Raw genomic sequence first — 26,014 nt, 5'->3', positions numbered from 1 at the left:
TAGAGTTTCTTCATTTTTGTTTTTACTGAAAATTAACACTTTCAATTATGATCTCTTTTTCTCTGATATTTGCTATGTGAGTCTTGCAGTAAAATATTTAAATGTGGTTTTCCATGGTAGGAAAACATTATCACAAGTTCTTTTCCTGGTAACTTGTACATTTATTATTCTTTGTCCCGCACTGCCAGATGCATTTGAAGAAAATGAGTACCTTTCTATATCTTAAAATCATATGGGAACATAGCAGCCAGTGGAACATCACTGGGGAAGAAAGAATAGATTCTGAGCCACAATCATCAATATTTCCTATGTTTGCAAAGTTCTATGACTCGAAGAACATTGCTCATTTAGCATGGTTTGTGTAGGTGACATAAATGAAGCACATAGGGGAAAGCCTGACCTAGCAAGACATCTAAACTTTAAAAAACATGCTGGCCTTGCAAAGGCATGTTAAGAGAAGATGGAAGTTTCATGCAGCACAATGATTTAAACACCCTGATATCAAACTCATATCTCCACATCTTTCTTTTTCCCCCATTTGAGTCCTTGAAAACATTATTCGGATGACTTCCAGCACCATAGGTGGAATAGTTTATAATACATCACATCAGTTTTCAGATAAGGGGAGGCTATCTACAAGTGAAACATTTGCGAGCTGTACATACCTGCAAATGCTGTATCAACATTAGTCATTTTGGAGTGTATGACATCCAGAATGTTTGACACTTCCTCACAGCAATGCAGACAAAGAAAGATTAATTTATGTGCTAAGATAAAGTCAGCATGATCTTCAATTAGGTTTGAAAAACAGTTCCATCCCGTCTCTAATGAGCACATGAATACAAATGATGCTTGCAGACTCTCTACTGAACTATTGAGAGCTGCAAAGACTGCATCTAATTAAGACTATATTCCACTGTCCAGGCGATTTAAAGACAGAAACCCAGTGTATTTTATTTATTTAATGCCTGTGTTGTTGTGCTTATGTGAGTGTGGGCACCTGTGCATGTTGTGATAATTTGGACACAAACTAAGCAATGCATACAAACTTTTTTGGTTTTTATTTTGTAAGATTATTAAATTTTTTAAAAGAAAACATTTATAATTTTAAATTTTAATTTACAGTAATTTGTATAGGCTTGTGTGATAAGGTAACATGTTTTCCATCGGACAATATTGCTTTTTGGGGGTAATGCACATTGTCTCGAGTCTCACCCCCGCCAAAACACTGTTTGGGAATATGGCAGGTATGCATGAGTTAAATTGGTACTATGTCTTTTGGTATCTATGAGTACATGTACTTTCAATGAAAAAGAGTTTTACATAAAAGAAGTGTAATGATGCTATTTACAGCATTGTAGGTGAAAAATGTACCATATAGATTACTCTTAGAATATATGCTGATTAAAACCTTGAATTTTTGGTCACATCTGGCAAACACATCTATTCAAGTCTTCTTGATATATACACAAGAAAGTATCAGATTTAATTGGGTTTTAGAACTGGTATGCTACCTTAACATTGTACATCTTTCAGATAGAAGCTTGACACAATAGCTTTGCATGGACTTAAAGAATAGCAGTTGTTACATATTTAGGCTCTAATAAACAGTAAGAAAGAGTGAAAACAACAAGCTTTGAAAAATTTAACAAATAATTTATTTCCCAGGAAAAAACAATGTAAAACTGAAAAAATAAGAACTTACAGTTTTAAGAATCAAATCCAAAAATAATCCAAGAATAATCCATGAATTAAATTTCAGAAGTCCTAGTAATGAAATGTTCTAATGAATTCAAGTTTGAGTCCCAATGAAAAATCGAAGATGGAAGGCGATGAGGTATACTGTAGTCAGTATGGTGCTGTAGTGTCTACAGTTTTTTGCTGATTCACAAAAAATATTCCAGTGTTTAAATTTCTGAATAAAATTTAAAGAAATGTCTTTGTCCAAGAATTCTGTATGGGCACTCAAATATTTCCAGGAAAAAGAATGAATCTTTTAGAATCCAAATAATTTGAATAAAAATTAAAATGTAACTCCAAACTGATCAAAACAAAATGAACACCTTACATCCCAGTGTTTAGAAGCCTAACTGAGATTATTTCTCTATAGACAGAGGTTATACAGACAAAAATGCACAAAACAGATACCCATATGAGAGTCACTTGATCACATTCCAGAACAATTTAAAAGTTATTCACATGTCTAAAGTCACATATTCCAGTACAGCCTCAATTTCACTTTTATCATTCACACATTAAAAATAAATTAAAAAAGAAGTTGTTTACTTGATTCTCAATCAAGGCCAGGAATTAGGTCAGCAAAAGATACAAAGTTTGGTGTTTATGACTAAACAGTCAAATCAAACTAATTTCTGGAAAATACCAAATTCCTAGTAAATAAAATTACATTACTTTGACATGTAATGAAATAAAATAAAAAAAAAAGATTGTAAAACTTACCAACAATTAAATTAAATCAAATATAAATTAAATTAAATATACATAACACAATGATAAATCCTGTTTCTTTGGCCAGACTCTCAAGTTTGGATGTAGTAGCCTCATTTCAATGAAATGTAAATTTCATGTAGAGTTATTTATTAAAAGAAAATTCTCTAAAGAAAAGTGTAAATTTGAAGGTTTAGTGTTGCTTCCTTTTTGTTATTTTGCACAGCAGCTCACTTGAAAATTTACCATGAATCCCTAAAGTACTTCACTAAATTTGTATGTGAGTTTCTGTGTCCATCTCTTTATTGTAGCTAAGCCAAGGTTACATTTTTGGTCTTGATCTTGTAATCATATGAGGTTCACCTGAAGATACTTAGTTGTGGTACATATTATGTCACTATAAGTGTGTATTATTTCACTTGAACTGTGAAAATAATTAGATGTTAATTTTGGATTTTTCTTATTGGCATGGCAGGTATAAGACAGACTAAATCAGTATCAGAAAATTCATGCTGTATTCCTTAAATCAGTGCCTTACTATCCATATTTGTAGGTATGAAGAAGCAAGGTCAATGGTGGATAAAATTTTTGGTCCAAAGTGTCACAAAGATTTTCCGCGAGACATACGAGTTAGTGGTGGTGGCTGCAGTAAGGATGGTACTTTTCCTGGTCTAGATCAATATGAGCATGGTGGAGTTGATGTAGAGATTGTGGAAGGAAGAGATGTAAGTATATACCATTATTTTCACCTTTGTCATCCTGGCCATAGAGCTTAACAGTGAACTCAAGACAGAATTTGTCTTCATTTCATTTTAGATTACTCACTTAATCCTGAATCAAGCTTTAGGAGATACAAACTTCAAACAAAATTTTGGATCTCACCAAGGAAAAATTTTAAACTTAGTTCAGTTAATTTTGGCAATATTTTTTATTTTGGTGTTATGGTCAGTATCACCACAGCAAAATATTATTCAAACTTTTGCTTAGTATCATCACAGGCCATAAGTTTGCATCCAGATGTGATTGGGAACCATTAATCACAGAAGTTTGACATATCCTGCATATTAATGGCAGACATTTATGTTTGAGGTCAATTGGGTGTAAAACCTCATTGTATCAAGCTTGATTTAAGTATTATCCCATTCAGTGAAATTAGCAGGTTTTATAGAGATGGGTGTTCATCATTCTCTTTGGCCATTACACTTTTTTCCGGTGCATACTATAACTCCAGAACTTTTCAGGATATCTCTCTAGCAGTTGATACACAGAATAAACTATTGGTTGAAATGTTCCTTTGGCTATTCACAGTTCTTAGGTTGTAGTATTTTTACTGTTTTATCTGAACATCCTAGAATAATTCATATGTTCATTTCTAGGTCAAAATGCAAAACTGTTTAAATATCTCCATAAAATTTGATACACATAATAGACTAATTGTGAAACTGTGCCTAATACTATTCACCAAATTATAATTGGTGATTTTTTAATGTTTTTATCACTTTGTATATTCATCCATCCGTCCATCATCATTTTTCACTCTTTTGTGTTCTGAATGAAATTCCAAAACTGTTAAAGATATCTCTTTGAAACTTATTATGCATGTTAGATAATCAGATCAGATATGTAAGGTTATGTCATTAAGATCATGAATGAGTTTAATTATGAGCAATAGCCATGCATGTTAATGAAGTATTCTTGTATTTGATTGGCTGAGCTTGTGAGCACTCCAAAGGCCATATTCTTATCAGATTTTGATCAGCTTTGATATGTAAGTTTATGTCAATGTAATCTTGGATGAGTTCGATTATAAACAACATTGGCACGTATTAATAAAATGATCTTTTATCTGATTGGCTGAGCTTAAGAACTCTCAAGAAAACAATATTTCTTACAAAAAATTTACCACAATTTTGAGAGTTAAGCTATATTATCAAGATCTCAGATGAGTTTGATTTTGATCTATCTTCACTCATATTAATGAGGCAATCTTTCATCCGATTGACAGAGCTTGTAAATACTTTAAAGACCATATTTCTGATGAGACTTTTATCAGATGATATCAGATGCACAACTTAAAATTCCATTTGGAATATGTTTATTTCTGAAATAGTCTGCAGCATGAACTTCCATCAGTGGACCCTGGATGTCTGAGTAGTCTAAGACACTTTCCCTTACAGATCATTTGCACATATCACCTTTGTGTGGGTTTCGAGTTTCAGGCTTGGCCATTCTGGGTATGTGATAAAGCTTGCTAGTGGCTTCCAATAGGTCAATGGTTATCAGATTCTTCCTGCACCAAATAATCTAGCCACCATGTGTAACCTGTCACATGCTGAAAAATAACATTAAAGCCACAAAAACAAAATAAAAATATATTTCCTGTTTATGAACTCTTCAACAGAGCTATCGATTTGAATATAAACAGATATTGTGGTGGTGGGGGGAACCATACTTTTCCTTCCACTCTATAACTTTTGAACCATTTGATATTGGGGGTGGGTGGGTGGATTTGATATACTTACAAATTGTCATTAGCATGTGTGTTTGTGTACCATATTGGTTGTACTATCTTCAAGGTCAAGGTTACAGCTTATTTTTTTAATTTTCCAAGACACTTCCTCTTGACTCTGTAACTTAACTGCTGGTTGAGATTTATAAATGCATCTTTATATACCAATATGTCATCATTTGCAACTCATGTTGAATTCCTTCTTTGGCCTTGTTATAATGTAATTTTTACTTTTTATGGACCTTAAATTTGGAGTACCATCAGCATCTCTTTGGTGAAAGATATTGCTTAGATAGACAGGAATGGCTTTTCTGGATACTTTATACATCAATTTGGCCTTTCTAAGAAATATTCTTTCATGTGTTGTTAAAACCTTTATATTATTCATTGCATCCTGGAAATTATCTATACATTCATCTAGAAGTAAATGGCAAGTCCTCTTTTGGAGTCCTAAAAATGTTGTTATGTTTGAATTAGAGGTACTACCCCAAATTACATTACAATAGTCTGGATATGGCTGAATATAACTTTTATAAAAGATGACCTAACACTGAAGAGAAATGTATGTTTTGATTTTCCTCAGTAGCCAAAGATAAGAATTAACCTTTTTTGAAACATGTTTACCAAGTAATATGAATAGACCAAGTAAGATTGTTATCTGCAAATATACCAAGAATTTTATCCAGAGAGGTCATATTAAGGCTCACATTGTCAAATAGAACTTGGATTTTTTGCTATCTAGCTTTGCTCATTTTTTTTGGCGTAACTATTAGGGCTTTGTTTTTTTTTTCTGTATTTATGATCATACTAATTTCCTTGCACCATACTTGAGATCTGTTGAGAGCATCTTGTAAGTTATTTTCAAGTACCGTTCTGGTTTTACCCATCTCAGACAGTGTAGTATCATCTGTGTAGAGGTTAGTGAAAGAAATTGAAGTTCCAATCTTAAGAGGTAAATCAATGATAAATATGATGAATAACAGAGGTCCAAGGATAGAGCCCTGTGGTACTCCGCAATTAATATTTTTACTTTGAGAAAGTTGACCATTTAAAGATACTTTTTGCACTCTATCAGTTAAGTAAGAAGTAAACCAGTTTAGGGGTTTTTCACTGCATTGATAGATTTTTAGTTTTTCTAGCAAAATTTCATGGTCTACAAGATCAAAAGCTTTACAAAAATGAACTATAATAGTGACTACCATTTCTCCTTGATCTAATGCTTTCAGCCATTTATCAATCAAAGATACAAGTGCAGTTTCACAGGAGTGATTCTGTTGAAAGCCAGACTGATTATCATGAATAAGCTCATAAGTGTTTAAATAGTTGAGGAAAGAATCATGTACATGTTTTTCTAGTAATTTGGAGAGACCAGCAAGGATAGAGATGGGTCTGTAGCTATTAACATCATCTTTTTATGCAATGGTATAACCTTGGCAGTTTTCCATGTTTGTGGAAATTTATTAGACCTAATACTTTCATTGCAAATGAAAGCTATACTCTCTACAATTGCAGGTGCAGCTACCTTTAGTAGCCTTGGTCCAATCATGTCAAGTCCTGTAACTTTACAATCATCCATTTTTTTTATATATTTCAACACCAATCCTGGACTCATTTCAGGAATTTCAAACTTTATATTGTTTGGTAGTTTTTTTAGCACAAAAATGTTCGAGTTCCAGATGATCAGATGAAGTTCTGGGTTCTTTAAGTTTTTCAGCAATTTGAACAAAAAAGTTGTTAAAAATATTTGAGATGTCAGTTGGATTATTGATATAAATGCCCTTACGAGTGAGGAATGAAATTTCAGCTTTACTCTTACATTTCCCTGCACCAAAACTCTGCAAACACTTTGTAGATAGCTTTCTATTTATTTTGGTTTTCATCCAGCACTGTTCTGTAGTGCACTTTTTGGGCTTGTCGTATCATTTTGTTAACTTTATTCCTCCAAACTCTATATTCAGTTTGATTTCCTACTGATTTTAGTTGGTCTTTTTGCTTTAATGTTTGTAAAATTTCTGGGGAGATCCAGCCTGTTTTGTGATCTTTCTTTATCCTGTGTGTTTTTAAATGGGCAAGCTTGTTCACTATACTGGTGAACAGATCTGTCCAAGTAGATAAAACATCATCAATATCTTCAAAGATCTGGACTGCATTCCATGGAATCTGTTTCAGATCTTTTAGGAATTTAACAGTATCAAAGTTTTAAAAGATCTACAAGTAATAGATTTATGGATATTATTTGTTAATTTGCCATTGACTTTACGTGTTAGAAAAAGTGCAAAGTGGTCACTTATACTAATCTTTGGAACCATTACTTCCAAAACATTTTCTTTTGTATTGGTATAAATATGATCTATAAGCATTTTAGAGGTAGATGTTACTCTGGTGGGTTCATTTACTAGTTGCTCCATACCTAACAAAGCAATAAAATTTATCCAATTCACTTTTATTTGATCATTGAGAAGATCTCTATTTATACTGCCTAGAACGTAAAATTCTTTCTCTTCATTTGAAATTTTATCTACTTGAAGTTCAAAATATTCACACCAATCAGTATGTGATGATGGGGGTCTGTACACAAAACCTATTAAATAGGGCTTAGCTTTTTCTGGAGTGATCTGTAGCCAAATGGATTCTATTTCCTGTATTTCTAGGTCTTCCTGTCTTTTAGAAATAGTACCAGCCTACACAGTCAAGACTTTATCTTTAGGCTTAAGGTCACTTTACCTTTGCTCTAATGCCATAATCTGAATTGTGTATGAAACATATTTGCTTTTCATGTTTATCCATCAACCTTTTTGCTAAGGTGTTCAAGACCTTAGTCACATTTCCCTATTGTGTATTTTATGACCTCATCAAGGTAGGCAGGGGTTATAATAACTTAATGAAACTTACTGAATTTGCTTGTTATTTTTATTTTACAGGTTGTTGCACCATTTTCTGGTGTAGCTATACTGTCAGAAAAACCAGATGAGATAAAGATTATAGATTCTCCAGACCTAGCTCTTGGTAGTGTCATTGTGTTGACAAATGTTGCCCCAGATGACAGAATTCAGCATCCAAATGATGCTTCCTACACAAAATTCTATGTAAGTGGTGGCTTACCACAAACAGCAGAGTAGGATGGTTAGATTCAAAATGATTAATTTTCAATTAATGGTAGAGGAGAGTAGTCTTTATGTGATGATTTGATACCCTCTGTTGAACTTGGCTCAAGTTAGGTCAGACGTTACAGAAAGTACATGAGTATGAAATAACATGGAGCCATGGTTTTGGTCAGAAAATAATTTCATATATGCACTTTTATTTCAACTATGTATTTATGAATGCACAGTAGATGAATGGATGACAACCTTTAAAGTCTGTCAGGATAAATAATAAAAAATGAATTGCACAATATCACTGTGCTTTGCTTGATTTTTTAATTATCTATTATGTCATTGACACTCAGAATATCAGGCAAATTTTCAATAAATTTTTTAGTTGTGATTATTAAGGATAGAAAGATGATGCAGACAAAAGTAAATGGAAATAATACAGATATTAGTTAAGTCAATTGAACACAAGGGATAGAACAGTATAATATGTCTTAAAATGTATCCTTCATGATTTTTTGATGATGATGATGGTGGTGTTGGTGTTGGCGATATTTATTTTATATTATCTAAATCTGTAATGATGTATAAAATAAATATAAATGAAAGGATTGATTAAAACATAAATACCAATAAAATCATTGCAAAATTATTATAATTGAGAAAGAGAACCATGATTAGTCATGTTAGCTAGCGTCTCAAGTTTACATGGTTATTGTTTTTGCCAGGACTTTTACACAATGAGCAAAGCCAGAATTCCTTGTCCTAAATATATCAAATACAATTATTCTCATTCCCAGTTTACAAAAGCTTTTTATGTTGTAATAATATCTGGATAAGCTGAAAATGAAATTCCGAATCAGCTTGTTTGTAGTGTCTTGTCATTTAAAGTTACATACCTCTCCCTTGATAACTCATGCACAATTGGGTCCACAGAGACCACACTATAAGTCAGGGTTTGAGTTACCGAGGGACCTCAACAAATTAAAAAAATCTGTTTATACATTGAGAAAACCGTGGGGGGGGGGGCAACTGGGCTGTTTAATGACTGAATCCTTGTTTTACAATCACATCAATAATAATTGTTAATAAAAATGCACTTTTTCTAATGAAGTTGTTTGTTATTCTGTATAAATAACATTTACTTCCAAAATGTCCAACATATGACAGATCATTCCAACTAATTTCAACAACCATCACGTGTACACAAAAACATCTGTGTCTTACGTCACTGCTTTTTGGTTTGTTGATTAGTCTGGTTCCTTGAGTGGTATATAATAGTATACTACCAAGTCTGAAGTAAAATTAGCTGGGAACTAGACTAATTGTTGATACACCACCAAACAAGATTCATTTTTTTTCATAAACTAGCGACATTTATTTCGAAAACTAATTTTATTTTCTATTTTGCAATACAAACAGATATGTAACATATGATGATTAAAAACTTCTTTTGATCTTCTTTTAAATTAAAAAATTAAAAACATTGAATAATTTCCATTGTTCTTTATTTCCATTGCATTCCATTTTCCATTGAGTATTTTGCTTTATTTTCATGTCGTTCATTTTCATTTTTCCATTGTGTAGTTTACTCCCAAAATCATAAATTATTAGGAATAATTTTCTTCAGCATCTTGATTTGTTAAATACTATTGATTTTAATTAGCAATATAAAACATCTAGCTGCATTAAAATCCATTATTCCTACAGGATTTTAGATTAATCAGATGATCTGAAATCAACCCAAATCCAAAGTAACATTTGGCAGAGATGCTAATTATCAAAAAAAGCTCACTGGCTGACAATTTTCTTGCATTATGTCCTCTTGCATCTCTTTGCATGGAAGTTCTATAAAATGCAATTATTACATTAATCAGATTTTCCACTTATTGACAAAGTGAACTAGAAATATGTGCTGACTCGTGTGCAAAAAATCCCTGCATAAATCCAGTTGAATTTATGTTGCTTCTCTGTTCTTTCTATGTTTAGTGTGTTTTTTTATAATGTCAGGAGCAGTTAATTATCACAGTGACTGAGTTGTGTATACATGATTTTGTCACTGTGAAAACTTTTACATATGCAATGCTTTGATCTTGATGGGAAAGCTAAATATCATCACAAAGTATTCTTGTTGACAATCATATTACTATACTCCAAAAACATCTATGTTTATTAACAACTTCATGAGAATCACTTTCAACTTGTAAAACTTAACAGTAAAGGGCAGGACCACTTGCTTTAATTGGGTTGGGTAGGTTTTTAATTTGGGTATGTTTTGACTTGAGTACAGTTTTACTTTTTGGTATGTTTTGGTTTGGGTAGATTTCAGTTTGGGTATGTTTTGGTTTGGTTATGTTTTAGCTTGAGTACATGTCAGTTAGGGTACATATTGATCTGTACTCAGTATTTGTAACAGAGTATCTATTATAGCATTTACTATTAGCCTCAAACTTGATAATTGAAAGCTAGTGTAGTTTTTGTATACTATTCAGGTTGGTAAAGGAGACAAAATAGGAACTGCAACAAAGTCACCCTGTACTGGAATGAATCACATTCATTTGGCAGTTGTGAGAGATGGAGGAGCTGTTGACCCTACAAACTTCCTTGAGTCTAAATTTGTTGAAGCACCTAAGTGGGTACAAGAATGTGATGACATGAAGCTTGTGTACAAGGTTGGTCAATCCTTTGTCTTGATAATATCAAGGTTGTTTCATTTGTTTGATCTGATAAAATTGCACAATACAGCTGTTCTTGGTAAGAGGCCTTCCAGTCCATTAACTGAGTACTATGCAGACTAATTTGAAAGAATAAATGGATGCAGTGGAGCCCTTTTAAACTGAGACAAGGATAGAAACAATTTCTGGTAAAAACAATGTTGATTTAAGTAAATATTTAAATCTATAGGTTTATTATTTCACATGCTTTAGTGTCTGTAATATATAGGTTTCATTATCATTGTATATGGTTTTTGTTAAAGTTTGTTTTTATTAAGTTCCAAATGCTTGTAGTGACAGTTATAATTTTTGGACTGTAAATTTAGTCAACACTGACCTTCTATATCCAAGTACTTGTATCCTCTCTATGACACTAGCTCAAGGTAAATATCATTTGGAAATATTGGTTAAATTTTTTTGAAAGGTGTTTCTGTATGGTTATATATGACCTAAACCCTGAAAAGGAAGCCTATCGGGTTGGTCTGTAAATTATGAAGCACTGTTCTTTTGTATCCAGTAACCCCTACCCTTCCTATGACTCAAAAGGCAAAGTAAGGTCTTTGAAAACTTTGGTTATGTTTTTGATAAAGTTTATTATACTTCTGATACACTTTTATTTACCTAATATCACCTGAACCTATTGAGATATCTTCATGAAACTTTGTATGTTTTTAGATAATGACTAGACATTGAGTCCTGTGAGAAAAAGGGGATCTGTCTGATTGGGATTTGTAGAATTATTGCCATTTATATTATAAATTGGTTCTGTCACATCATTTTCTAGTTAATATCTCCAGAACTGTTCAAGATAAAACTTGATATGTATTGTATCATGATAAGAGTTTTTGCCTCATTAAGAAATTAATCCTATTACATTAGCTGAGTATATTTAATTTATATTTTGTGTTTAACTTTTATTTATAGTTGTAAGTTGTAAACATGTGTCCATGATTGTTTGTTGTAAACATCATGTTTAGATAGCAAGAGTTCAAGGTCAGTCATGTTTACAGTCAGACTAGGTTTTTCCATTGGAAATCTTCACAGTCTGTTGCATTATAGTTGAAGTTTATGAGGTTATGGTTCAAGTGAAAATTTGTATAAATAAGGATTTGATAAATTAATAATTAAATCTTGATTTATATCAGGCTGTCAGATTTAGTTTGAGAGAAATTATTTATTTAAAATGCTCCTTGGAATTACTAAAGTGCTCATTAACTTTTAGATTTATCTACACTACTTTGGATTATTATGAACACATTCAAAGACATGCTGGATTGCATTGTTGCATTATATCAGGACATTTGAGACTATTGGAATTCATTCAGAACATTTGATACTTTTGGACTTATGATAGGACAATTAGGATTTTGGGGGATTTAATTCACAATACTGTAAGTGTCTCTTCAGTTTTCACTTTGTATTGTATAGAACTAAATAACTTGTTGATTTTACTGAAATTGATTGTTTCACTTCTTTCTGTTACTTATTTAAGAGGTGTAACACATTATGAATTCATAAAATGCATGTGTTTTTCCTTCTGTTCTCATTTATGGAAATTATTCCTTATTTTGTGCTCTCCATTTTCTTTAAAATGCATTAATTTCATTTGTGTTTATTCTGCATTTCATGTAAGGTTTTATTTGTTGCCCATTCTGTTTGCATCAATTCTCCATTCTGTTTGTATTTATTCTAAAATAAATTATTTGGTAACTTTATTCTTTTTAGGGTCTATTAGCATTTTCTTGACTGTAGACTCCATCATGGTACTCAACTCCATCATAGGGGTAGGGGCTGATGTGTGAGAGAAGGGGGTATATTTATGTGAGCATATTGTTCAGCATTTCCTCCAGTTTGAAAACTGTTCTTACACTTGATATCTTTTTGAATCTAATTTATTTGAAAATGAAAACGTCACTATTAGGAAAAGGATTTTGTGTGTGATGATTTTAAGAAATTTGTATAGTAAGTTCCTCGATCCTCAACTGTTAATGGAATGCAAAACCATTGACCATATTGTCGTTAAGTCAAGTTTTACTCAGTAATTAGATGAAATTATAACATCATTTTTTTATGATTTATTCTGCTAAGTAAAAAATAAGTAACATTATTTACTAGTCTGTTTCTTTTGTGTAGAATGAAGTTCTGGTTGACAGAGCCTTAATTGGAATAGGTGGAAAAAAAACTGAAGATAAAACACCAGATATTCCTGAAAGTGGAGACAAACCCAAGGAAGTAGATGAGGATAAAAGACCAGGGCAAGATCTGGATGGGTATAAGTGTTAGTATCATTCATCTGTTATTAGCAAATTCACACCTTTGACCACTTGGCAACCCAGGTTCAGGTCCCAACTGGAAACAGATTAACTACTGAAAATGTCAACAGAACAGTGCTAATATATGGTGGTTCATGTGAATATTTCAGTATTAGCATAGCACTGGATACATGGAAGGGAAAGGTGTTAAAGGTAAAAATTATACCACCATGTAATTTTCCTGATGCCCCCTTTATTTAGAAGCCATGGGGAAGATACTTCTCTCCTGCTAATTCTTGACAGCATCACTGCAGTGTCTTCCTTAGTATATGGAAAACATGTTTTCAACTTCTCCATAGCAGTAGAGTCAGTTTTAATCTATCATAGGAGGAATGTTTCTTGGGACAACATTTTATTTTGAGTGGGTCCCCTAACAACATTATTAAATCTTATAGAAACTCAAGGTTTTACTTTTCTTGTATGGCTGCTAAATTTTTCATCATACTTGGTAGGAATGTTTTTTGGGACATACTTTGTCAAAAAATCATCACCAGGGTTGCTCCCATAGCAATAGTGTGGCTTCTCTACCAACCATATAAAAACCTATTTTCAGCTTCTTGTCCCAAAAAGCAGAGCCAGTTTCAATAAATCTTAATAGGAGTCCTTTTTAGAACATGAGTGTGTAATAATTTTGACACTGTTGCTTCCAAGGTAATCAGGTGGGAAGACTATTTTTGATTTTGTCTTTGGAATGTTGAACCATAGGTATTTCAGAAGGGCAAATCTCTCTTCCAATGGGTCATGAAGTAGTTAATATTTTATCATGATATTTCAATAATTTCTGACCGAATTTTCATAAACAGTCTTATTCAGTTCTCTTTGTATTTTAAATAAAATATAATATACTTACTTCTCTAAGTGCCACTCATGTCCCAGGGCTTTGCTCTTGGCTGGGGTCATTTGGGTCAATAATGAGATTTGGTCTCACATTTTGGTTAGCCAATTAAGCCTACTTCCTCTCACCTTCACTGACAGTATGAACTGACCAATCACATATAAGCAGTATCTGCTGATTTTACCTAATTAACAGCACAAGTCTTGGACAAGAAGAACTGTCCATATTCAGTTGAATTATATAGTAACCTTGAACATAAATGCTTAAATAATTTAGTACAACATTTTGTGAAATTTATTGGTTATATTCAATGTCATCAGTACTATCATGCCTGAAAGTTTTCATTAATAAATTGTATCAGATAAGAAATGACTGCTAAAAATGTTGGAGTTGGAAGAGGTCTTCTGCAATTGTGTCACATCTATTCCTTTTTTTAATATAAGTTAGATTAACACATCCTTAACTTATTTTGTTACTACCCCTATGTCAAAACCCTTGGAGATGCCATGGAGTCAATATTCAAGGCGTTCTTTTGGTTAAAATTTCGATTTCATTTCTTATGTTTTAATGAACGTTTTATGAATGTTCAATACAAATTTGGGATATTATATGGCCATTTATAAAACTTTTATTTAAAACTGCAATTATTGCATTGCACTTCAGATACATTCATAAATTGATCTAAGTCTTCCAATCCTATACCACTGCAAACACAAGCTGACTCATCTACAATTTCCTATCACTAAAGGATCATTAAGACCTATTAATACAAGGTTCTTCAATTCCATCTGTAGTGCTACTGCTACTATGGTCAATACATTATCACATCCCAACCACTGCCATCAGAGCCACCCCACTCTGAGATGAACTGCTCAAATATCAAAAGTCATAACCCTATGACACCATATGCCTTGGAGCAGGGCATGACCCAAAGACAGGAATGTCACATAAGAAAAACATGACGTCATATATTCCATACAGAGTGCAAACTGGATGCACAAATAATTGTAAGCAACAAGTTATACTTTTTGACCCAAATGCCAAAACTAAGGACACAATCAAGATGTGGCACAAGGTGTCTGGTAAGATTGTGACTGTAGCATATCAAAACATGCTTTGATCTGGATACTGCTTTACTGAAATTAATAATAATAATAATAATAAGAAGAAGAAGTAATCTCATTGCCCCACCCAGGATATAACCCAGGGTAATGGTGGTATGTGGTTAAAGGGAAGATTCCATAATATAATATTCCAACTATGAACTGAGTGACAGGTAAATTAAATCTTAGAAGAAAACAAAATATAAGGTCACAAACCTACTGTTTGATCATTTAGCCCATCTAGTGATGTATCCCAGGGTACAACACAGTTTAGGGAGAAGACAGAATTTGGAATCAGATAATACTACAGCTTACTTGATGTTTCATTTCTCCAGCCATGGTAACCAGGGGCAGTTAATCCCTTTTATGCTTGCTCCATCTTCAAGCACCAATAGAAGGGTAAATACCTACCAACTCATCATTTCAGCTCCTAGGGACACATCTGTTACAGTGTGGTTGAGAGATTACAGACTGATATGCAGGTGAATGGCCAATGCATAAAGACCTGCACCCATGGAAAGACAGATGTTGAAGTGATTGAGAATTGGATAAAAAATGAATAATAGTCTTCATGTAGATTATACTTTGTATCTAATACATATGTTGTAATAGAACCAGGACATGAAATCCAGAGTTCAAAATTTTGTTGATAGATTCTAAATTTGGTTATGTCAATAAGACATAAATTTTATGTTTTAAAGGTATCAAAAACTACACAAGTGCATATCTGGCCATAATCTATATTCTCAATCTTCTGACTCCTGGACCTGTTTTTAGCTTCCCAGTCCCATTGGGGACCAGGACCTGAGTGACAATATGTGTTCTCTGTACCCTGGTATGAACATAATTGTGCAATCTCTTAGCCCGAAAACATAACTTTAACCAGTTTTATGAACTGTTTTGTGGTGATGGATGGTAAATTATGCTCTGCCACAAAATTTGAAAACAAAGTCTCAGCAAGTACACTTTATCCCATTTTGATCCAGTCCTTAACAAGGCCTTCAAAGTGGATGTGTTTGTTACAGAAATTCAGTTACAGTGTCCTCATGTGCTTGGTGACATCATTTCTTCTTTCTATATACTATATTAAAACTGACTTAATGAAACAAACTCAGGACCTACTTGCCTGCACACACTTAAACTCAGATTTCCAGGTATTGCTGAACTTTTAATATTTCTTGTCCATGTCTTTTAGCATTGGAGAGTTCAAAAATTTTATTAATAGATTCTAAACCTTATTGACATAAATTTTATATGTTTTAAGGGTATCAAAAACTAAACAAGTGTATTTTTGGCCATAATCTATATTCTCAATCTTCTGACTCCTGTACCTGTTTTTAGCTTCCCAGTCCCATTGGGGGACCAGGACCTGAGTGACAATATGTGTTCTCTGTACCCTGGTATGAACATAATTGTGCAGTCTCTTAGCCTGAAAACATAACTTTATCCAGTTTCATAAACTGTTTTGTGGTGATGGATGGTAAATTATGCTCTGCCACAAAATTTAAAAACAAAGTCTCAGCAAGTACACTTTATCCCATTTTGATCCAGTCCTAAACAAGGCCTTCAAAGTGGATGTGTTTGTTACAGAAATGCAGTTACAGTGTCTTCATGTGCTTGGTGACATCATTTCTTCTTTCTATATACTATATTAAAACTGACTTAATGAAACAAACTCAGGACCTACTTGCCTGCACACATTTAAACTCAGATTTCCAGGTATTGCTGAACTTGTAATATTTAGAGCATTGGAATTTTTATATATAAATAATTCCTTATTTGGTTTGGGAATTTTATACTGTTTGGTAGACATGGATTGCAGGTGGGGAGTATTGCCAGGTAGCCTATACTGGAATAGAGATTGTAAATATTCAGAAGCACTATTATTGGATATCCTGTACATTAATTTGGCTTTTCTCAACCATGTGCACTCCAACCATGACCTCACCTCTGTTGATGTTCTACAGATATCAAGGCTAATTAGCTGTTGTCAACATTTATAAAATGGTGAGTTAATTAGCAGCATCAAAAGATGATGTAATTTTCAGGTTCCAGCTTAAAGTTTTTGTTTAAATTGCATGAAACCATCTCACTTGAAGCATCATATTTGACAGCCCGAGTTATAGCTGTCCAGAAATTACCAGTGAAGTTTGCTAATTGTCTGTACAGTAAAACTTGTATTGAAAAACCACTGCTGTGCAAGACCACCTGTCTAGAGAAACTATATTCTCAGTGCACAAACTTATTGATTATATAGTATTATGACCTGTTATAAGAGACCACCTGTCTTGGGAGACCATCATTTTTGGGCAGAGGTATAGTCTTTCAAGATAGGTTCTACTATAGCAAGACCTCATTAAATTTATATTATGAAATTAATGAGTGGGAAAATTGTAATGATTTCAAAACTTAAAGCTCTCTATCCATCTCGGTGATGACTTCGTTGCAATCTAAGATGCTCAGATATATTTTGTTTTTTATTCTCTGACAAATAAGCAGAGGAGAAGAAACACATCATTTATAGCTCTGACTCCTGCATTTCTGTGATTAGGTCTAACATTACACAAGGTTGGTGACTATGATATAGCCCTCAGTGTCCTATATTCTCTCTCTCTCTCTCTTGCAGTAGAGCTTACTGATTCTGTAGGGTGTTTTTTAGATTATGTTAATTGCAGGAAAGATAATCTGTTATTTATGACAAGCTACTATATTTTGGAGTGTGAATAATGCTCAACAGTAAAATGTTATTATAGTCAACACTTTTTACACAGAAATAAGTAGGGTCAAAATATTATTTCAAACTATTATTTCAAATTTGCAAAATAAAAACAGACCTTTTTTGGCAATATTTAATTGCATTTAAAATTCAAAAATTATTTATTAAAAGTTCAGCATGGTTAAATTTCATACATATTTGCCCATTCTTGTAGCATTCAGATCAATTTTCAAGTTGGCTATGCCCTCTCCACAGCAATTCGGTAGCATGACATGAGGATACATATGTATGAGTCTATTTTCCTCCTTCAAATGCTGCAACTCTACAAGTTTGTAACATGGCAACATGAAGATTTTTAAAATTAGTAAAGAACTGAAAAACTTGCATCAGCTATACTGTATACAGTGTATTTTTTTATTTACTGAGCTTGAGCCAGTGACTCAACATGGTGCTATCATTCACAACTTGTTGTAACCAGTCAAATTTCATAAAGGGAGACAATTTATGAGCATATACTTCATCTTATCTAGAAAGATTAGATATGTTTCACAAACAGAATTACTAAATCATTTCAAAATATGACATATTCTATTCCATTGACTTGATAAAAAATCTACATCTCAACAAAATACACTCCTATATATGTGATTCAGTCCTCATCCTAAATCCACTGAAGTCGTCATCTTATCTGCCACAATTAAAGAGTTTGGCAATGTCTGTTGATAATAGTTCATTAGGATTGGCATTGGAGGTGTTAGTGCTTGGATTTTCCCTATCCATCTTTGTGCGATCATTGAGTCAGATCATTTTCCATACCGCTTAATCTGCAATTAATTGATTTTTCATCAGCTAAGAGTTTTTCCCTGAATATACAAATTGCAGCTTGTGTTGCAGACAAGAATGGTACATAGTGGCCATTTCTGGGTGCATAAGCTGTACCCTTTTATGAATTTCAAATGCATGTAATGGTGTAATTAGCAGCATGCAGATTGCTTTTTGATGGAGTCTGCTATTAGGCTTAGATCATCACCTCTTACAAACATAACAGTTGCGTGTTCATTAGTTGATGTGTCTTTTGATTTGCATACCTTGCAAACTATATTAGAACATATTTGATTGCAGTCATATGTACTGATTATGTAGTATCAACATCAGTCATTTGACCCTTGACAATACATTACAATCACCCTGATTGCTACATTATTGCAGGTAAGCTATACAACGAGTAATTGTATGAGAAACATGATATTCAATGTGGAGTTTACAGGTTAAAATTGTAATTTTGTTTGCCATATCCCAACCAATAAACTATCATATACTAGGGTGTGGCAGCCCTATCTCCCTCTTTTAGTCTTGTTCAGTGAGTAATTCATCTGTCCTGCATCAATTTTTGTTTGTGATGTTTTATGAAATTTCTTTTACAGCTGATGCCAACAGTTTGTACAGCAGGGTAAAATCCTCTTTATCGGAGTACAGCAGGAAAAAAAAATCTACGTCTGCTCTATCTGATGCATCTGACAGTGGAAGCAATGGTTTTGGTAAGGAGGAACCATTATTTATCAATAACATAAGCTTTGCATGAAACTGCAGATTATCTGGGATACTTGTGCTTGTTGTAGTTTTGAAATCTACAAGACAGAAGTGCATGATCCTTTAAAATTATGCAGTGCTTTTGAAAAGAAAACTAGCTCGCATGAACGATAATTTGTGTTAATGGTTACATGATGTAAAGTAACCATAAATTCCTTAAAAATGCAAACATTTATTAATTTTTCCTAAACTTCCTATAAAATAAATGTATATTTAAAAAAGAAACATTCTGGTCTGAAATTTTAAAATCGGCAAACTATTTGTTAATGTCTTTTAAAAAGCAATTTGGGTTCAAGAATGGAATGGTTCCACTTGAAAATTTTACTCTTTTGCCATATAGTATGCTTTTCTATATGTATCTTACCAAGAACTATCATCTAATGTAAGCAGATTAAACTATTCTTGATTTTGGAAGAGTCAGCCAAAATTGCCATGTTTCTAGATTCTTTGACAACTGTTCAAGTTTTCTTACATTTGATATTTATATTAAAATGAATTTGTAGCTAAAATAAGACATGGAATCTTGTTTGTAAGTACTGGTACATCGGACTTGGAGGAAGGCCAATATTTGTTGAACACATCATTGAAATGTAGTCAAAGATCTCAGATGTCTTGTTTTGTTGTTGTTGTTGTGGGGTTTAATGCCATTTTTCAGCACAATATAGGCTATACATGACAGCTGGTATTAATGGTAGAGTAAGAGCCCGGGAAAACCCCAGAAAGAACCACTGACACATGAGAAGCTACCAGCAAGCTTTCTCATATACCCACATAGGCCGAACCCGAGACTCAAACCCACGCAGACAGAGGTGAGATGGCAGTGATCTGTAATGGTGAGTGCTTTAGACCACTCGGTCAATTGGGGCCCCTATCTCGTTTTGTCAATCATAACATTTAAGTATTTTATAAAACTATTAATTTCATTGGCCTAGTCCTGTTTATAACACATTCAACTCAAATAGCTGGACCCACCAGATTTCCAGGCACTATATTTTCAAAATTTGTAATAATGTCAAATATTACAAACATTTTATTTGGACACTTACACATATTGTTTTAAAGCTGATAAATCAAAAAAACTTTTGGTTGAACAGTGAACCCTCAGGTAGTAAAGTTGCCTTGATTACATTAATTATCATGTGAATAAACTGAAGGTGTTATCAATAGGCAGCAATACAACATCGAAAACAGCTGACATGCCCCAACACATGATCAAGTGGATCCCTAAATGAGCCTGTTTAAAGGTATTGATAAAGGAAAAATGACTTTTTATCTTGAGACAGTTGGCAGAAGTAATTAATGACTCCTTTTTAACCATAAAATCAAAGGTCATCAGCATTACATGAAGCTAATATGTGATTGCAGGCTTCTTTTATATTAACTGCTGGGGATTATAAATCATGTGACAGTACAGAGAAGTCAGCTTAGGAGAAATCAGGAGGTTCAGTCAGTAGTTTTGACTTCAAAAGAATGAGAATCTTCAATGAGAATGGCAAATTTTTCATTCTGGCACATGTCTATAATTTTCTTATCGTCATGTGGACCCAAAGCTTGGGTCACAATGTGAATAGTTTTCCTCCATTTGTATGAAAATGTTTTGCATGATTTCCAAATCAAGGAACATTTTTACAGGACAGAAACTTGATCTGCAACCATTAATGGGATATTATGTTCAGCTATAAAGCAGGCAAACAGTATCTTGGTATGTATATCTTTATCCACATTTAATGCATATTCTGCAAACCTGGATTTCAGTGATGGCATGTTTGTTGTCATATTTAATATGCTTTTATGAGATGGGGTTTCAACATGACATGTAATGTCATTCTTACCTCCAGAGCAGATTTTAAAACCAGAATATACATGAATGGCAGATTGCATATTCATGTTCTATACAATTGATTCCAACTACTGAAATGTTTGTTTCCATCCATCAGGAGTTTTGCTTGATATTTTGATTACTTAGCAATGGGAGATAACACAAGTTTAGACATCTCTACAAACTTTAAACACCTAAACCAAACTAACCCTGTATTAAAACACTTAAGCTCTTTAGTAGGTCAGTGATAATTGCTACTTTTATTCCAGTCTGAACTATGATCACACACAGAGTATACTCTAATCCATCTGGACAACTTAAAGTACTGTTGTAGAACCTACAATATGGACAGAATCAAATTAATGTTAATTTCTTTATGCTAATTAATCTCTTTTATAATCCAAACATAATCAATTCATTTCTTTACTTTGTTTGGAATTACTACTGATCTCACTTAGTATAATCCATGTTGACAAACTTCAAATGCTGAATCTAACTGACCCTGCTGACAGATTCAGAGGTATGTTTATTGCTTTAGGCTGCTTGAAATTTGGAAGTAATGTAATGTATATCTAGTTTGCATTGTTTGTTATATTTTTAATTCATTATATGCTATGAGCAATGTAAAATTGTATCTAGTAGCTGGCCTTGTCCAAAATCGATGACAGTTTTGTAAATAACATTGTTTTTTTTAATATAATTTTTTATTGAAGGATATATATTAGGATCATTATCTTAAACTGAGTCAAGGGCATTGGTATTTTTTCACATAGCTAGGCCTGGTGTACATGGCATTTGTGGAATGCTTTATTTAAAATTTTGTAAATGACCTTCTAATTATAGCTTAGACTATTCTAGAATAATGAACGTTTGGTCCTCGTCTGGGTTTTCTTTTTATGTTTTATTTTTTTTATATAAATCACTTTTTATAAAAGAATTAGTCATTCATGTGATAACATCTGAGCAGAACCAGTTTTTTTTATTGTTGTGTTAGATTTGATTTGGGCTGAACATTTTTAATCCTGAATTATTCTTCTCTGGAAATGCAATGTACTCCATTATAATATTCTTGGACAGAGAGACTTGGAATTATAATGATATTTTAATAGCAGCAATAACATACCTGTCACTATTGCCTAGCTGTTTCTTTTTTGTGATAATAAGCTGATCCATTTGATCTGAATAATTCCTCATCCTTAGTGGAGAATCATCAGTCATCAATAAAATATGGTGAACTCATGCAGAACAGTCATCTTTTTTAAGGGGATAGGTCAGCCCTATGGACTCAAGCTCTCCACTGCCATTCTTCACACTCCCAAACATCCCCATAGGTACTCACTTGGACCTCTTTTCCTGGATATGGGTGACTCCTTTCCATTAGGAGCAAGAGTCACTGACTTTTGATGCCATTTTCAGAACAAACCTCTCTATCTCTGACCCACATGTTTTTTCACCTGTCTAATTGAGTGAACTTGAGAGAGGAGATACACACTCTTTTGCAGAAAGCGGCAGTCAAGAGGATCCTGAATGACAGTCTCTTGCATTTTACTGGGTTCGCTTGGACCAGGAAAGTTTCCAGTTTTGGGTTTTACCACTTGGAATTGCTTCTGCATCAGTATCACCTGAATCATGGGAATAGTAGTATCTTACCTCTTGTTACTGGGAACCAATTCTCCATTACTTTGACAACTGGTTGATCCACAATGTTCAGTCCCTCTATCAGGATCTGTTTGATTTTTGGTCCATAAGGAACTTGGTTGAGCATTGTACCCAGCCTCAAGAAGTCAGAGGTCATTCCATCTCAGGGCTTTGTTTACATGGGAATGAACTTCCTCATGAACGAGAACTTAGTAAGAGCCCCACAGGATTAAATCAGCACTTCAAGAGCCACAGTGAGCAAAAACATTGTTTACTCACCTTTATATGGATCTCCATGCCTCCACCCAACCCTCACTCCTATCTGTGCAAGAATACATCAGATTCCAGTTAGGGTGGACATTTAGAGTCAGAATGCTTAATTATCCAGGGTTACTGGATTAATAATGAATAATTCCTGCCCCCCCCCCCCCCGATCAGCATTCTTGAAATGAAAGCTGTATTTCCAGTTTTGCAAGGATACATCAACACAGTAAGGGGATGACCAACAGCAAGTCTATTGTAGTGTATCTCCAATGATCAGGAGACTTTCACCCTCCATTATCTTTGCAGTGAGGCATGGAACCTCCTTTGCTGGGTGCCTAGTAAGAGATTATGCTCTGAGCCAGCCACATTACTTGTAAAACAATATTTTAAAGGAAGAAGAAAATATTAGTGGACAGCATGTACTGTCTGGTCAAAATAGTCAACATGAATTAGTAACAGTTTTTAAATTACAACTTGGACAAAAATTGACATACTCATAGCGAATTTATCTATGGTAAGGTACTAACCATTTCATTTTGGGGAGGTGGGGCTGTGATTTTCTTTTGAGCTGAGTTATTTATTTTCTTTGACCTCAAGATAATTATTTTGTTTTCAGACAATGTAATGGATATGATATTGTGTTATATTGCAATAAATCAGGGCAGGATATTTTTTTCCAGTTATTTATAGATGGATTTTTTTTTAAAAAGTGACAGGCCCCTGTCTTAGAACATTAAATTGTTAAATTAAATTAAATCCCTAATATAATTGCAGCATACCATGGTACATATTGGTGTATGTTCAGAATTCACATGTAACAAAATAGTTTTGGGTACCCAACTCTAATGTGTGTGTATGTGTTTGTGGGTGTGTGTGTGTATATATATATATATATATATATATATATGATTCTGGATCCATGAAAGTTAACATTTTTGCTAAAAGAAATTTTTGTGAAGATTATTTTCTTTGATTTCTTCAGGTGCAACTGTAGGAAATTTAATAAAGCAGACTGCAGCATTCCTGGAGAGATTCTCTATTCGACGTCTCAAGATGGGTGAGATCATTTTCCTGCTGGACTCTCTGCAGATGACAGAGAGTCGAGATAAACTTGCTGAACTTTTAAAAAAGGTCAAGGTAACAATGAAAATATTAATTTACAAAGAAATACAGAATGAATTTACAAATTATATGATTGACAGAGCTGAGAGATGTTCCATCAGAAAAGCAAAGACCATTCAGTCACCAATATTAATACAATTCATTAAATTATGCATCATGGATGTACTATAATAATTTAGCACCTGCTTCATGAAGTTGACAGAGCCATATAATTATTACATCTGTCCATCTCTCACTCCATATGCCTGTTATCAATTTTGTTTCCATAAAGACAAATTAAAAACTTTAATGGGATTTGTTGGATTTTAACATAATTTTGTATGCAGCCTTATACTGATGCATAACTGAATGTGCCTCACATGAAAAACAAAATATTTTACTCCCATACCTCATGACTTGGTCATGTTTTGGAATACAGTATTTTCAGTAATTGTACTTTAAAAAAGTAGACTTTCTTGAAGTCAAGATACATGTCCTTAACCTGTGTAAACAGTAAACATTTGTACTTAATGCTTACAAAAAACTCACCTCAGGGCAATGTATACAGTTGACAGTCAGCCTAAAACAAACAACCAACCTTGGACACATTACTTTGTAGACTGACAATAGGTAGGGTGATGTTGTGATAAAAATCCTGTGGGGAAACAAATTTGCATAGGTATGTCAAAGAAAATGTAACAACTCAATTTATTTAGGTAGTAAATCAAGGAGATGCATTTTGAAGAAACCAAAATTATTACTCTTTCTGACCCTGAATGCTAACGTTTTGGCCATCTATATTAAGAGTACAATGTTTTGGCAAATTTATGATCACCAATGATGTTTTTTATGGTAGTTGGAAAATTGTTTAAGTGTGATTACTTTTTGTAAGGCAAAATGCTGAAACAAATGCAATTTAGGGAAGGATGAGTCATTGGCAAAATGAGCAAGCCTAGCAAAAATAAATTTGATTGCTCCTGGTTGAAGGAGTTTTAATTTGTGATGCATAGCAGTTGGGGTAGGGGGTTGGGCATTTTATTCTTTGCACATATTGCAAACACCATATTGAGATTAGATACAACATCCATTAGCATGTAACAACCAGCATCGGGACAATGCAAAATGCAGAGCTTAATTCCAAAAGAAACTAACATCTTTAAACATTCTAACTAGTGTGGCCATTCCTTTTTTCATACTCTCTCCCAGCAGTGTAGATGTAAAAGATTATTTTGCATGCTGAGAAAAAAAATCAAGATTGTTGGGGCCATTCGAATTACAGCACCATCCAGTCTCCAGTGTGTGCAGAGGTGAACTCTAATGACACTTGAATCACCTTCACCCCTCCCCCTAATGAACTGTTAAGAGCAGCAAAGACTGAAGACTATATTCCATTATCCAAGAAAGACAAAACTTGTTGTATCTGGTTTTTATTTAATGTCTTTGTGGTTGTGATTATGTGTGCATATGTGTGTGTGATGATTTTTGACATTGCTAAGTCTGCTGACTTGTCTGTTTCAAAGTATTGTTAATTCATCAGAAAAATCATATATTTTATTGTCTTTCATTCAAATATGAATTTCCAGTTATTTTCTGTTGGCTTTTATGAGTAGATAACTTGTTTTCAGTTCTTGTTTAAATATGACATTTTAGTTTATGAAACCCCCAACACTGTTGGAAGGTATGTTGATGAGACAGTTAGAAAGTTTAATTCCCACTCTTCTTTCTCATCATGTGCAGGAGTTACAGCTGCTGATTATTGATCCCCTGACAAAATTGGCACTTCCATATGCTTTAATTTTTTAATGATTTTTACAAATACTTTAATCAGATTTGGCTTCAAGTTCTATATTGATGGGAACTTGAAAGAATTAGA

The 26,014-nt window shown here is 33.4% G+C and overlaps 1 protein-coding gene across 1 annotated transcript; it reads left to right on the top strand.

Moving 5' to 3' along the window:
• The first annotated feature begins 8,460 nt into the window (after positions 1-8,460).
• Positions 8,461-24,404, top strand: LOC149805051 (uncharacterized). The gene is made up of 5 exons (XM_089933471.1): positions 8,461-8,475; positions 10,542-10,721; positions 12,897-13,041; positions 19,154-19,267; positions 24,023-24,404. The coding sequence occupies exons 1-5, from the start codon at positions 8,461-8,463 to the stop codon at positions 24,331-24,333; spliced, it is 765 nt and encodes a 254-aa protein (XP_089789597.1). The 3' UTR covers positions 24,334-24,404.
• Positions 24,405-26,014: the final 1,610 nt, after the last annotated feature.

This window comes from Sinohyriopsis cumingii, chromosome 2 (assembly GCF_028554795.1).
Source record: "Sinohyriopsis cumingii isolate HCF-2022 chromosome 2, ASM2855479v2, whole genome shotgun sequence".
In the NCBI taxonomy this organism is placed as follows: domain Eukaryota; kingdom Metazoa; phylum Mollusca; class Bivalvia; order Unionida; family Unionidae; genus Sinohyriopsis; species Sinohyriopsis cumingii.
Note: the sequence above shows the minus strand (reverse complement) of the source record. Positions and strands in the feature narration are given on the sequence as shown.

Excerpts from the sequence above, each read along its gene's own strand:
- LOC149805051 (XM_089933471.1), top strand. Across the intron at positions 13,042-19,153 it reads AGATCTGGATGGGTATAAGT|CTGATGCCAACAGTTTGTAC; the intron begins GTTAGTATCATT and ends TTTCTTTTACAG. Across the intron at positions 19,268-24,022 it reads CAGTGGAAGCAATGGTTTTG|GTGCAACTGTAGGAAATTTA; the intron begins GTAAGGAGGAAC and ends TGATTTCTTCAG.